The sequence below is a fragment of the Bemisia tabaci genome, chromosome 2 (genome assembly GCF_918797505.1).
Source record: "Bemisia tabaci chromosome 2, PGI_BMITA_v3".
Classification (NCBI taxonomy): domain Eukaryota; kingdom Metazoa; phylum Arthropoda; class Insecta; order Hemiptera; family Aleyrodidae; genus Bemisia; species Bemisia tabaci.
In genome coordinates this window covers 795,208-809,810 of record NC_092794.1, presented here as the reverse complement: position 1 = coordinate 809,810, position 14,603 = coordinate 795,208, and the positions used below count along the sequence as shown (strand labels likewise).

Below are 14,603 nucleotides of genomic sequence, written 5' to 3'. Positions count from 1 at the left end.
TCTTGGGGTCGATTCCCTTTTCATCCCCGCGATCCTGGACTTCGTGCGACCCAAATTAACCGAGAAAAAGGCCTGGTACGGTAGGTCTGGGCCACTCTGTATATTTAAGTGTATATTTGCTTGTGTATGACTGTATTAACGATAAGATTTCATTAAATGATTCTCCGTCCATTCGTAAATAATTTTTGAAAGTTTTCGGATCCTCAACAAGAAGTTCTTTGAAAACGCAGCTCAGTACTCCATCGTTTCTGTCTCTCCGCAATAGCCAATTGTGACTCCAGCAAGAGCGCTGACGCCTTGTACATTGATTTTTTCGTCGCTGAATCAATGAATAAGTCACTAGTACCAGTAGGATTTCGAGAAGATCATTGTCTTCATCCATTTTCTCAGAGAGAAGGAAGATTTAATCTCTCAGAGATAAATAAACCTAACCTAACCTAACTACATCAATGATTAAATCGCTCAATTGATATTTCTCGCCACTTTCTGCCCAACATTCTCGTGTGAGGTATTGGCTGGAGAATGTAAGAGTTGATGACAGTCCGCGCATGCACAGTAGGCCAGAATGTACATCCGTAGTGTACGTGTGTTAGCGGCTTCACACGTGTTGAATTTTGCCGGCAGAAGACGGTGTCAAGTATTGTAACAAAAAGCAAGCTCACCTCTGTCCTGCCGCCAATTCTTGTAAGAACCGGGTCATTTCATCACTTATTTGCTTTATACAACATGAAATGTTGATCCCTGAAAGGTTTGTTTCAGCGAAAGTTCAAAATCACTTTCTATTTTTAAGTCAAAGCAAGCAGATTTCTCACCTCTGCCCCACTCAACTCTGTCCCAAATTTTTGACTGGGACAGAGGTGAATTCGCAGGACGGAGGTGAGACTTCGAAACTCTCGTGAATAATTATTCCAGGTTAGTATGGATATTAATCTGACTAGTTGTCAGCAACAATAGCAAAGGAAATCGTCGTCCGAATATTCCAAGAAGCCTCTCGCGCAACTTGGACTCATCGTGAAGAATCCGAGGGATCTTCCAAGAAGGGAAGGAAGGGAGGAAGAAAGAAAGAAAGAAAGAAAGAGAGAAAGGAAGGAACCAACCAAAAAAAAATCATGGGAGCTAGGCGACATGAGATCATCGAATACGAAAACGTCCGTTTCGGTTCGGTCGAAGAACGGCGTGGAACACAGATTCGATCCGGTCCACCCCCGACACCTACAGTCTGATCACTGTGTCTCAAGTTCAAGGATCCTCATGCGCGTAGAAGTGAAACTCCAGAAAAATCCTGGAGCCGCCACAGATGCTGCGAAACCCGAATTTTAAATGACGAACTATTTTTCGTAGCAGATGTTCGACCACATACAGTTCAAAGTGAACAAAATGAAAGTACATAGCATGCAATCCGTCCGAGTGACATCGACCGTAAAAACTTATCTGACACACACTAAAATGGAAACCACGATACTCGCTGCCGGCGGTTTTTCGGCCACCACAGAACAACGGAACGATTGGAATCACACACCGGCCGATCAAACTTTCTGTGCTGTTGTATCGTTGTCTTCGTTCAGCGGATTCACTGTACATTTCAAAGACGTTCTATCACATGATCGCAAGAGTTGATCCTAGTGCGCAGTGGTACGGATAAAAATATATATCCCCTGGCCGGAGATCGTGAACGGTTACCTACACTATCAAAATGAGAATAATCGAAATCCTTTGGGAGATAGCGATCGTCAAATTGCAATTGGAGCTGGAAAGGCAGATTCTGTTCAAGAGGGAGAAAAACGGTACCTAAGATGAGTTTCGGTCACACGAATTTGGAATCGCACGACATCCCGGAGTCTTCTCAACCAAGACATTCAAATGGAGCGGAAGAGCAACCAGCAGACACAAGCCGAAATTCGTGATGTTGGCATTTCAAATGAAACGAACAGACAATCAACTGAATGATTCCTCCCATGTCGACCATGTATGTGCGCTAGGTCAGGTTTCAAGTCGGTGAGCGTCGGTTTCCGTAAGTGGATACGAGCTACGATTTCCCGATTTCAGATTATTATCGAATTTCGTTCGTTCGGTCGTATCTACAATACCTACAGAAGCCGTAAAACACGCGAGAGTTTTGTGCGAAACGAGAGACACTAGGAGCAAAACGGGCGCACCGTTAGCGCAACGCGCGAACGTCCTCTGCACTGCTTAAGTGACATGACGCGCGCATGCACCAAGCTTACGTGGGCCCGAAAGTTCCCGTCTGTTCCAACGCATCATTATGAATTGACCCGTATACACTATAACGTTAAAAACAGTTGGAATGTATAAATACATCATAAAGATAAATTTTCCTAGTAAAATATTGAATATTTGCAGGAAAATAGTTTTCAACAGATAAAACAATTTAAAGTTAATCAATTCAAAGCCTGAAAATGTTCATTAGATATTTTTTTGGAATTTTGTATAGTTTTGTTGACGTAGGCTGGGACTTGCAAGAGATCATGGAAAGTGTCTTCAATAATGGAGATGTTGCATGTGTGAGGAATTTGCGATGTGACTGTTGATTTTTATGTAAAAGTTCGCGAAAAACACTATGGTGCCGCTGGTGTTCTCTGAAATCAACTCCCAAGCTCAAAAAAAGCTCTTGAGTTGAGGCTAAAATGGAGGGGATATCTCACCCTACCCTGAGAGTCCACGTCTACATCAACAAAAACTATCCATGCAAAGATAGGGAGCCAATACATTAGCAGGGTTGCCGTGTTTTCAGTTTTAGAGTCCCCAAATAAAGTGGGATGTATTTGTATTGTACTGTCAATGTATTTGCTCCCTATCTTTGCATGGAGAGTTTGTCTTGGTGTAGACGTGGACTCTCAGGGTAGGGTGGGATATCCCCTCCACTTCTGCCTCAACTTAAAAGCTTTTTTTGAGCTTGGGAGTTGATTTCAGAGAAAACCAGTGACACCATCATGTTTCTCGCGAACTTTTACATAAGAATCAACAGTTAAATCACAAATTTCTCACACATGCAACATCTCCATTGTTACCCTACACACCGGTGAAATTGTACGTTCTGACGGACAGGTGAATTCGGCAACCCTACCCAGTGTTTCATGTTGCGAACGAAGACTCTTCCTATCCGATGAAACTCTCTCATTAAATAATGCCAAGGTCACCAAACTTTCACTTACATGGGTACCATAAGTGGTCAGATACCTTACGGAGCGCAACACTAGCTGCTGTACTGTCGTTAAAGCTGCGAAACTTCTTGAGGTCTGCGATGACCTTTTGGTCATTTTTCGGGGCCTCAATACGACAGATATCCGCCTCAATGTGTACCTACGTCGAAGAATTCTCAGTAATGCCAACCCTCTCCACAACTAACGGTATGGCATTTTTTTCAATATCATGGATTTGCTATTTTCATTTCAAGACTCGGACCCTGCCATGTGGAATTTTACTACCGAATATTTTGAGGTGAGAAGAGTAGTTGAGTCATAGAAGTTGTTAATGATCACGCTGAACGCAAAATTAAAGTGATTTCCACGCCCAACAGGAGGGTAACATCGGAAGACAATGGAGCTTTTGCGTGTGTCAGGAGTTGGCAACTTAGTTACTACTTCCTCAGTACGATTTCGCGAGAAACACGATGGTTTCACCAGTTTCCTCTGAAACAAATTCCAAAACCGAAAAAAGCTCTCCAGGTTAATGCCGTAATGAAGGGGATATACTAAGCGATCCTGAAGATCTACCTCTGTGGCAAGTCAAACGCTGCATACAAAGACGGGGAGCAAATACATAGACAGTGTCTCCACTTTGTTTGGTGACTCCAAAATCAAAAACACGGTAACCTTGCCAACTCATTTGCTCCTTGTCTCTGCATGGAAAGTTTGGCTTGATACAGATCTGGACTTTTAAGATGGTGGGATAGTTTTTCCATTCCGGCCTCAACTTGGAGAATTTTTTTTTTTTTTCAGTTTTGGGGGTTGTTTCTGTGGAAACCAGTGAAACCATCGTGTTCCACGCTAAGTTTTTCATAGGAATCAGTACCTAGATCGTCAATTCCCGACACAAACAAGAGTTTGATTTTCATGATCTCTCTCAAGTCGCAACGGAAGTCAACAAAACCCTACAAAAATCCAAAAAAGTGTCTGATAAACATTTTGACGCTCTAAACCTTTAAGTGAACTGTTGAATATATGATTCAGTTGAAGAACTTTGAATTGGTTCATTTGTTCAGATTGATGTTCTTACATATATCCAATATTTCACTAAGAAAGTGTGTATTTTTTATGTATTTATACATTCCAACTGTTTGATACAGTTATAGTGGATCCAGGTCAATTCATAATGATGCGTTGGAACAGACGGGAACTTTCGGGCCCGCGTAAGCTTGGTCCATGCGTGCGGCATGTCGCTCAAGCAGTGTAGAGGACGCGCGCGCGTAGCGCTACGGCGCCCGTTTTGCTCCTAGTGTCTCTCGTTCCGTGCGCCACTCTCGGGTGTTTTGCGGTGATTGTACTGCAAATACGACCAAACGGACGAAATTCTCGTACTTAGAGCCGTAACTCGATGAGATCGAAGAATTCAACGTTGATGTTCTGAATTGCATCGTCCGTCAAGCGATTCGCAGTATGCGACGGTATGAAGAGGAGTCGACGATGATTCTTGAAAACGTTATCAGCAGCAACTGTTATCTCGCCCTTGAATTGTATTTTGAAATATTCGTTCATCTTTGAGCGAGCGTTCGCAGTCAATTCTTTAGCGTTGACGGTCAAGCTTGAATTAGACAGCTTTATGCAATAATGAACTAGGGTCAAATTTTCGATTTTTTTTTTATGATGAATTCCGTATCAGGAGGGTATTTACTTACTATTGAGAAAAAGAAAATCCTCAAAAACAATTTTTATCCCGCTTCAGCGACCCCGCAAAAATTTGCCGTCGCAGGATCACGCGAAGTTCATTTTGCAATTGGGACCTATACTATGGTTCCCTATTGCGTAATGCGAAACTCGGATTTCCCATTTTGCAATTCGGAACTATAGACAGGACGGCATAATGCTTTCTCGGCATTCTCGGCTCCTGTTCGACCGATCTTGCTGATTTTTGATATCAGGGAGTATTTATCGACGGGAAACTCGAATTTCTGGCCAAATTTTGAAAATTCAAAAATCCAAGATGGCGGATGTGGCCTAAAATGCTATCTCGGCTCCTGTTCGATGGATCTTGCTGATTTTTGGTATCCGGGGGTATTTTTCGACGGGAAACTCGAATTTCTGGTCAAATTTTGAAAATTAAAAAATCCAAGATGGCGGGTGTGGCCTAAAATGCTATCTCGGCTCCTGTTCGATGGATCTTGCTGATTTTTGGTATCCGGGGGTATTTTTCGACGGGAAACTCGAATTTCTGGTCAAATTTTGAAAGTTAAAAAATCCAAGATGGCGGATGTGGCCTAAAATGCTATCTCGGCTCCTGTCCGATGGATCTTGCTGATTTTTGGTACCAGGAGGTACCGTAATAGCACACCTAGTCTTGGAGATGTTTTTAAAACGTGTCAATGACACCAAGCCTCATTTCTGAAACGTTTCACGTGATACTTTAAAAACCCGAATGAAGTGTCAAACACGAAGCCACTCTGTGTTCAACACATTCCCATGTCACCACATTTTATGTGTCTGTGTAACATTCGCAGATTGTGTCACCGAAATGTTTCGAATTCATTTTTTACATATTTCAATGACACAATGGGCAAAGGTCTCCGTTGGCAGTGCATTTTTGACACATTTGTAAAACAATGAGCCTTTCACTCAGATTTTCCTCTGATTTTCTAAATGTTTATGACACATTTTCGGTATAATCACTACAGTCCATGTAGTGTTAAACACGAGCCCACTCTGTGTTGAATACATCCGCATGTCACTACTTCTTAACCGTAAAAAAATTTTCAGACGTCTGTTTTAGCAAATGTCGTGGAGGCATTATAGCTATCAAATCAAGTGCCTGGGCGGCCTGATTACAGACTATGCCTAAGGAGAGTATGGAACTATGGGTTCACTCCATCAGTATTAAACTATCAGAGGGATTAGGACGTCCTCACTTTAGAAAAGTATACGCAAAGCATGATGTACGGTTTCAATATTTTAGATAATCCATAACTTATAAGCTCTTATGGAGATAAATGCGATGCATACCAAGAATTTAAAACTATTTTTAACTCTGCATAATTAAATAGCCAAAAAGTAAACCTTGAGACAAAAAAATAAACCAAAATTTGGTAAAATTGGAAAATGAAACGTCAACGCTCTCTGGTGGATTCAGTTTGATCTAGGAAAATTTTTAGAAAGGTCTGAGAAATGTTTTCAACTTGTGTTCACCAGGTTTTAATGACAATCAAGGCACTGTTTTGTTTAACTGATATATTCCTGACACATTTCTGAAATAAATTTCCTTACCCTTATGCGTTTAAATTAATTTTATAAATGGTTATGACGTACGATCGCCGTGGATCAATTAAATGAGAGTGATACGAGTATTTTAACTGGAGAGCAATGAGGGAAATTCGTACACGAAAATCTGAAGGCGTTTCAAATACCATTCCGTCACGTTTCATACATAGATTCAACATATAGCTGTACCTTATCAGATTAAAAATACGAAATATCTGCCAGTTGTTTCTGAAACATGTTTTTGAAGGATCTTGGAAACGTTGCTAAATTGTGTCAGAAATATGTCAGGTTTATTTCTCAGAAACTTCGAACTTCCAAGAATTTCTGCAGCAACGTTTTAAATATGTTTTAGAAATGTTTCCAAAATATTTAGTTGATCTCCTTTCCCAACATATCGTACACAAATCTAATATGAATCTGTGCCTGGGTCGTTAAAAAAAAATTGACACAATTATAAATTTTTTCCGATAGATGTCAATAAAGGTTCATTGATTTTCATATAAATTGTGGCAGAAATGTTCCGTAAATATGTTTCAATCATAGGCTTAGCTGTGGCAATGGTTTTGAAATGTTTTTGAAACCTTTCTGATATAGTTTATTGAACGGACTGCAATATATTGACAACACATAGCTGACACAATTCTTGCACATTTTTTGGGTGGGTTATTTATGCCTTTTTGAAATAAGTTTGAAACGTTTCCAACTTATTTTTAAAAAAGTTTGAATGACCGCAATTAGAAACATTTTCGATTTGTTTTCAATACGTTTCAAAGACACGGCCAACTTGCCCATTTCATGTATTCGTTTTGAAAATTTGTTGGAAACATATGTCAATGACTGATCCGAGATTGACATAATTTGAAACATTTTAAAAACATTCCATTGTGTAACTGTGCTATTAGGGATTTTGGACGGGAAACTTGAATTTCTGGTCAAATTTTGTAAATTTGAAAATCCGAGATGGCGGATGTGGCCTAAATGCTATCTCGGGCTGCTCGACCTATCGTGGTGAATCTTGGTTGTATAGGGGGTATTTTTGGCCGGGAAACTAAAATTCCTAGCCGAGTTTCGAAAAATTGAAATTTTTCAAATTTTGACATTGAGCTTGTTCAGTGATTTTTGATTTTTGCGTTTTTTGAAGTATTTACTACGCATAAGCCACAAATAATTTCTCCGATATTTTTCGCATTTCAATCCACGAAAAACAAGTTTGAGGTTGCGTCTTCTGAGCTCCCCTTTAAACGTGTGTCCGAGGAATGAAAGATCCCCCAGGGGATACTTACTCAAGTAAGGTCATTTTCGGCCACATCCACCATCATGGATTTTCGAATTTTCAAAATTCGATCAGAAATTCGAGTTTCCCATCCAAAAATACTACCTGGTACCAAGATTCACCGCGATAGATGGAGCACAAGCCGGGATAGCATTTTAGGCCACATCCGCCATCTTGGATTTTTGAATTTTCAAAATTTGACCAGAAATTCGAGTTTCCCGTCGAAAAATTTCCCCGGACCACAAAAATCAGCAAGATCGATCGAACAGGAGCCGAGATAGCATTTTAGGCCACATCCTTAATCTTGGATTTTTGAATTTTCAAAATTGGACCAGAAATTCGAGTTTCCCATCCAAAAATACCCTCTAACCCCGAAAATCAGCATGATCGATCGAACAGGAGCCGAGATAGCATTATAGGCCACATCCTTAATCTTGGATTTTCGAATTTTCAAAATATCACGATTCACGGGTTTGTTGACCTATTCAAGGGTTTATCGATCAATTCACGGATTTTTCGAACGAATCACGGGGTTGTCAATCGATTCACGGATTTGCGGATCGATTCGCTGGTTTTTGATCGATTCACGGTCGTTAATCGAATCAGTGCCGATCAAATCACGTCAATCGGTTCATGTTCTAACTTTTCGATCGATTCATGTCGGAATCATGACACCGGTTTTTCAATAATTTGTCGATCGAGTCGGTGTTGATCGATTCATGCTTTCATTTTTTGATCGATTCATGTCAATCAAATCTATAAACCCTCCCGTCCAAATTGCATGTTAATATTTGCCACCATTCTCGAAATATTAGCAAGTCGGTAGGTATCCATATTTTTGGCACACCCTGTTTTTTGTAGAATATCTTTCCGCAGGGACAATGCACCTCCCCCCTTCCTCGTAAGATGGAAGGAAGGGGTGTTTTCTCTGTTGGGGTTAACCCTCCAGTTTGTAATAGTGACACCAGGGTCGTCTCCCCTATGCAGTCAGTGCTAAAACAATCTATAGTTCCTAATTGCAAAATGAGCTTCCCCGGATTCTTCATTTTGCAATAAGGAACTATAGCCTTTTTTTTGTAATTATTGGCAACAGTGTGATGTTTTTGACGAATCTGTCAACACAGGGTGTTAAAGGAACTCCATAGCTATAAAATGAACCATCAAACCGCAACATTGATCGTTTTGATGAAAAACGCCAATGGTTTTTGCAAAAGTTGCTCTCCTGAAAACCTACCGTTCTGCCTATAGTCCCGAATTGCAAAATGCTATCCATGTTGAAGACGTCCATAATAGCTGCTGTCGTCCGCTATTTTTCGACTGGAAATTTCATCTTCTATATTACGTTTGGATGATTCGTCTACCGCTATCTTTGCTGCTGCGTGTCTTCCGATTTTTTCTTTTATATTACGTTCGGATGATTTGTCTGTCCGTCTGTCATTGTATTTTTCTGCTGCCGCTGCATGATTTCAACTGCAAAATCCAAACGAAGAAATCCACTAGTCATAAGCGCAGTCGCAATGCTTTCGGAACAGCGCAGAATAGATGTGCCATATAGAGCTTGTAGCTGCTGTCGACCAACCAGTCATTAGCCGCTGGGACAGGCAATCTTAAGTATCCACAGAACCCCGCACCATCCTTATGTGAAATCCCTCCCCTCCCTCCCCCCCCCCCCGGTCAAATCTGATGAAACTTTGATATGTTGCTCGGCTAGTCATTCTGATCAAAGACTCTCACGGACCGAAAGAGACCCCATGTGCGGTTTTCGAGATATTCGCCGTTTCATATGCGTGAACGGAAGTCCCGCCGGCTGGACCATTGTGCCAGCATTTGTGACCATGTAGTCTTATCTGGTTGGGGACAAGACCACCCTGGCCGGTGACGATGAGCAAAGCTTCGTGGACGTCGGAGTCTGAGCCTCGGGTGGCGGAGAAGCGGAGAGGGGCCTGAGTGGACTGGAAGGGAAGGGTACGAGTAGTGCCGCACAATGGTCCGGCCGGCGGGACCTCCGTTCACGCATGTAAAACGGCGAATATCTCGAAAACCGCACATGGGATCTCTTTCGGCCCGGGAGAGCTTCCGATCAGAATGACTAGCTGAGCATCGTGTCAAAAGTTGCATCAGATTTGACCGGGGAGGACTTCCCATAAGGATGGCGCGGGGCTCTTTATAACGAGATATTTTTCCGACCTGTTGACATTGACCATTTTACATTCATTTATATACATTTTTCAAATTAATTTTTTCAATAAAAAAAAATCAAAAATAATATAGAAATCCAGCAACAAATTCAGCTTCAGCAAACACTGGTTCAGGAAAATATCTAACTTTATTTATTGGTTGTCCCAGGTATACTTATAAAATGTGGTGTCAATAGTCCGAGAGTCCTACACAAGTTCTACATTGTAAGTGTATGTGTCGAGCTAGGTAGGGGGTGGTATCTATTTGTTAAGATGTCAACTACAATTTCTGATACTTTATTGCAGAGTGCATTTCGATTTGTCAGCGTGAATCTTAATTACCGAATACTGGCGAAATACAACGAAACATATCCGTCCAGCAATATCCATGGAAACGGGAATTAAGGCGTTAGATCTCAAAATCGTTCATATGTTGACAATAAATTTGTCGTATAATGTACTCTTAACTTTTGGTGTGATTTCTTTATTGCCCCAATTGCAAATGATCATTTTTGGATTTTGTATATAAATTTTAAATCATTGTTTTAGTCAAAAATGTGATATAAAATTAATGTTATTAAAAATATTAAATCAAGTACCTCCTACCTACTTGTAGTTTTGAATTGACCATTAATATTTCAACTTTATTCTTTCAAAAAGTAATCGTTTCTCATCTATTAATATTTTAAAGTAATATGGTGTAACTATTAAATTATTAACCGAAATAATAATTTTACTCGAAGAACACAATGGATTTGATTTTAAATTGTATACATTTCAAATACATTAAACTTATGGGCGTTTTAACACGGATACAACAACCGTCCAATATCTCAGAGGTTAAATCAATTGAGAATCATACAACATTATGAAAATTTAGCAAAGTATGCAAGAAAGTATTTAGCAAGTTATACTGAAGGTAAATTTTTAACTCAATTAATATTGCATGATTTGAATGGTTAAGCATCTAGGCCCGTGACTTCAATCAAGGGCTTATCACTAGTCAGAATATATTTGAGGGGCTTCGAAACTGTGAAATGCGGATTCCTGTGGGTCGACCACCAAGAAGAGCTTTTACGTCAATTTAGCGATATTGAATTTTTGGGAGGAGGCCCTGTTTCCTACTTTTAGAGGTCGATGTTTCGAACATGAGTGAGCAGATTTTGGATTTCCTGGTATCGATTTGCTGTGAAGTTTTCCGTGCTCTCTAAATTTGAAGGAATGATTCCAAAACGTTGAAGGGAGCCTAAATTTTCAAAGTCACGACCCCCTTTTCACGGTCCAAGGGGGACCGGGGGGGGGGGGGGGTCTTCGGGGCCATGAAATGTTGATGCCTTGCGGTCGATTCGATCCCTCAGTCTATGACTTCATTCGACCTGAAAGAACCGGGAAAAGAGCCAAAACGCTTTAACCTGTTTATGTCTGTTTATGTTGACTCCAAAATGTACCGTGAGCAGAGTTGCTAACAGAAATTTCATCGAATGTTTCGTGAAATTTCATGAAATTTCTTTCGACCGTCAAAATGTCAAACGTTTTCTCTCAGATTCAAGAAAAAGTAAAACATCTTCCTACTTACTGATCTCAAAATCTATCACTTCAAAGTTCAAAAATACAGGTACTCTACTTATTTATCAAATATTTCCTATGAAAAAAAGAAATACGCTAGCGAAGGAAACTGTTAATTCCTGAAAAATTATTTAAATTGTTTCAAGGATAGTTAAAGATCCCTCCCTCCCTTTTTTACCAAGAAAGAAGGATACACTATTAGGGGGTACTAGAATTCTTTATACTTAAGAAATTTGGTTTGTTCCAAATATGAAAGCTAACATCTTACTTTATCCGTAAAATTTATTTTGGTGTTCAACCGGTACGGCTGTGTGTTCAACCAAAATTTGAGAAAAAAATTCAAAATTATGTTTTTGCTGTTTTACTCAACTTTCAGGGCATTTCGAAAGTTCCCTTTGACAGTTTACCACGTGCGTATAAAGGGACTTACGGAGATTCATAAGTTTCTAGGGTTTAATTCTGAATCCTGAGTGTTAAATGTTTCTTGAAATTTCCTCATGAAATTTCTCTCTATTATCTTTCACGAAATTTCGTAGAATTCCGCATAATAAATTTTATTTTTCTAATAAAAATGATTATTATTTGATTTCAGCAAGTTTCCAATCCTCCCCTTACAATGATATGTTCTACTGTTCGCTACTTAGCGCCTCAAAGATTATATTAGCGACCCTCTGTTCACCTTTATCATACAGTACATCGTAACAATTCCCGAACCGTTTCAGTATTGAAGTCAACTCATCTTACTTAAGGAAGCCACTTTCTCATCCCAAGTGATGATTATCGCATGTTAACCAGTCGTTCGTCATAGCGTCTTAAGTGTTCAACTTGCTGCCCGAGAACGGAGGCTTGAATAAATGGAGTTCAATTTCGTCATCGTTCTAATTCATAAGACCCAACTCTTTCATGATAAATTAGCCTCGGTCCCAAAAATCTTGTGCGTCCATACAAGCCATCGTCTTGCAAACTGTCTTGTCTGTCGGCCTCCTATGGTGTAGTGGTTGTAGCGCTTGCTCTATGATCGGGAGGTCCTGGGTTCGATTCCCGGCCAGGCGACCCGAGTTTGATGGTCTCAAACAATGGTTGCCTGGGACTGGTTCAGTAGGGACGGAGGGGGGATGGGACTTAAAGCGTGGGATTAGCCCTTGTGGGCTATTTGAAGTTGTAAAAAAAAAAAAAAAAAAAAAAAAAAAAAAAAAAAAAAAACTTCTTCCGAGGTTTTTCGTGCCGTCAGTTCTATTTATACAATAATTGTTGCAAGGATACTTATGAATGGAGGCACAAGTACCGCTCACTGGATGTTTATCTCTATCCAAGCTTAATTTATGAGTCCACATCGAGAATGGAAGTGAAAATACCGCTCACTGCATTCATTATGGTGTAGTTTTCTAAACTCTCAGTTTTGAATGGTACCGAAAGTATCGCTCACTGCATTCACTACTGTTGACTTGAGGCAAAAAGACCGCATACTGCTTTCATACCTATTCATTGAATCGAAGCAAAAGCACCGGATACTGCATTGGTAATATTGTCGAGTGGAGGCGAAAACCGCTCACCGCACCCATATTTAGGTAAATTAGATACGGGCGGGGCATGAGAAGTGATCTTGTTAAAGTGCTAAGCATAACGTCTTATTCATCTCTCTAGGTTAGCCCCATCACAAGTATTTTAGCTTCACTTTTATTCTTTATTTTTTCACTTTGACTCGAGACCTCGAGTACGTAAATCACGTCGAGGTCACCAAATGGAGCTATTGTCGATAGCAAGACTTGTTAGTTAGAGCAATTCATTACAGAAAAAGGATAGGGTAAATAAGGGGTGCAATATTTTTATATTCGAAACATAGAACAAAGACGGAGGGAAGTTACTCAGCAATTAAACACCGTGCAGTGTTGTAAAGTTTTTGCAACACTGTGCATGTCTTTCTTATCGAAAATGACTTTCTGCATTGAAAAATCGGTTTTGAGGTTTAAGTCACCTATTTTTAATTTTGTTCTATATCGTAACAACTTCTCATAATTCCAGGGTGGATTTCAATGTACCTTTGAAGGATGGCAAAATCACTAATAACCAGAGAATCGTTGCAGCTCTTGACTCTGTCAAATATGCCCTGGATAAACAAGTCAAAAGTGTTGTGCTCATGAGTCACTTAGGTCGCCCAGATGGAAGTCCGAATGCTAAATACTCCTTAAAACCTGTCGCTGATGAGTTAAAGACATTGCTGAACAAGTAAGATTATAACCAACCATCTTTTTTTTTCTCTCGCATCTTTGATTGGAAAGAAGCAGATAATTTGACAGCCTGCTGACACAATAGCAAATCCATAACTTGATCATGAACCTCACCCATCTGCATTCGAGTACTTACGCTATCAAGCTTGAACATTGAGATAGAAACCCAGGGTTTTAGATGTTTGCAGTATCGTTGAACACCTCACTTGTAGAAAAAATAACTTCTGTTTGTAATATTTTTTTGCCTGCAGCCACTAATTTTTATGGATCACCTTGGATAAACTTAATTCTGAAGAACTGCATCAGGCTTGCAAAGACACATCAGTCAAAGTAGGTTTTACTAGGTTGTGAGTAGTTTTACTAGGTTGTGAGTAGTTTTACTAAAGTAAACCGTGAATAGAGACCATGCCGAAGAATTTAACCTACTTTTGGAATGACAGATTAAAGAACCTCAATGGCAGGGCATGGACATGACAAATTATGGAGCTCTTAGGACCCAAAAGGGCAACCAACATACTTACACGAAAAACTCCAGATAAATGCCACCACCAATCCTCTGATTCAAATGTCTACTATGGATGGCCAAGAATGTTCATAAGTGTGCGTCCTTCTGCAAAAATGAGCAAATTTATGTAAAAACTACGACCTTGTCTCCACGAGCCGTTTCACGAGATTTGTCCGAGGGAAAAATCCCACTTACGAAGTTGGGAAAAATATTGAGTTAATCAATATTTTTCCCAGTACCAAGTATGGTACTTGTACCCCTAGGACCTACTGAGAGAAGAAGAAGAAGTGAAAACGAATTGTGTGATATTTTATTCATTACTACATTGTTAATGTTTGTTTAGTTAAAATAATGTGTCTAATTGTCAATTGAGTGCATCTATTATTATAATCCCGGTTAAATACTCGACTTTAACTACTTTATCTT

At 39.9% G+C, this 14,603-nt stretch overlaps 1 protein-coding gene across 1 annotated transcript in view; it reads left to right on the top strand.

The window, feature by feature from the left end:
- The window catches only part of Pgk (phosphoglycerate kinase), an 84,924-nt gene that overhangs the window by 20,972 nt on the left and 49,349 nt on the right, over nt 1-14,603 (top strand). The window contains exon 2 of the mRNA XM_072296499.1: nt 13,467-13,670. Coding sequence (XP_072152600.1) covers nt 13,467-13,670 — 204 coding nt within the window. The remainder of the gene's footprint in view (nt 1-13,466; nt 13,671-14,603) is intronic.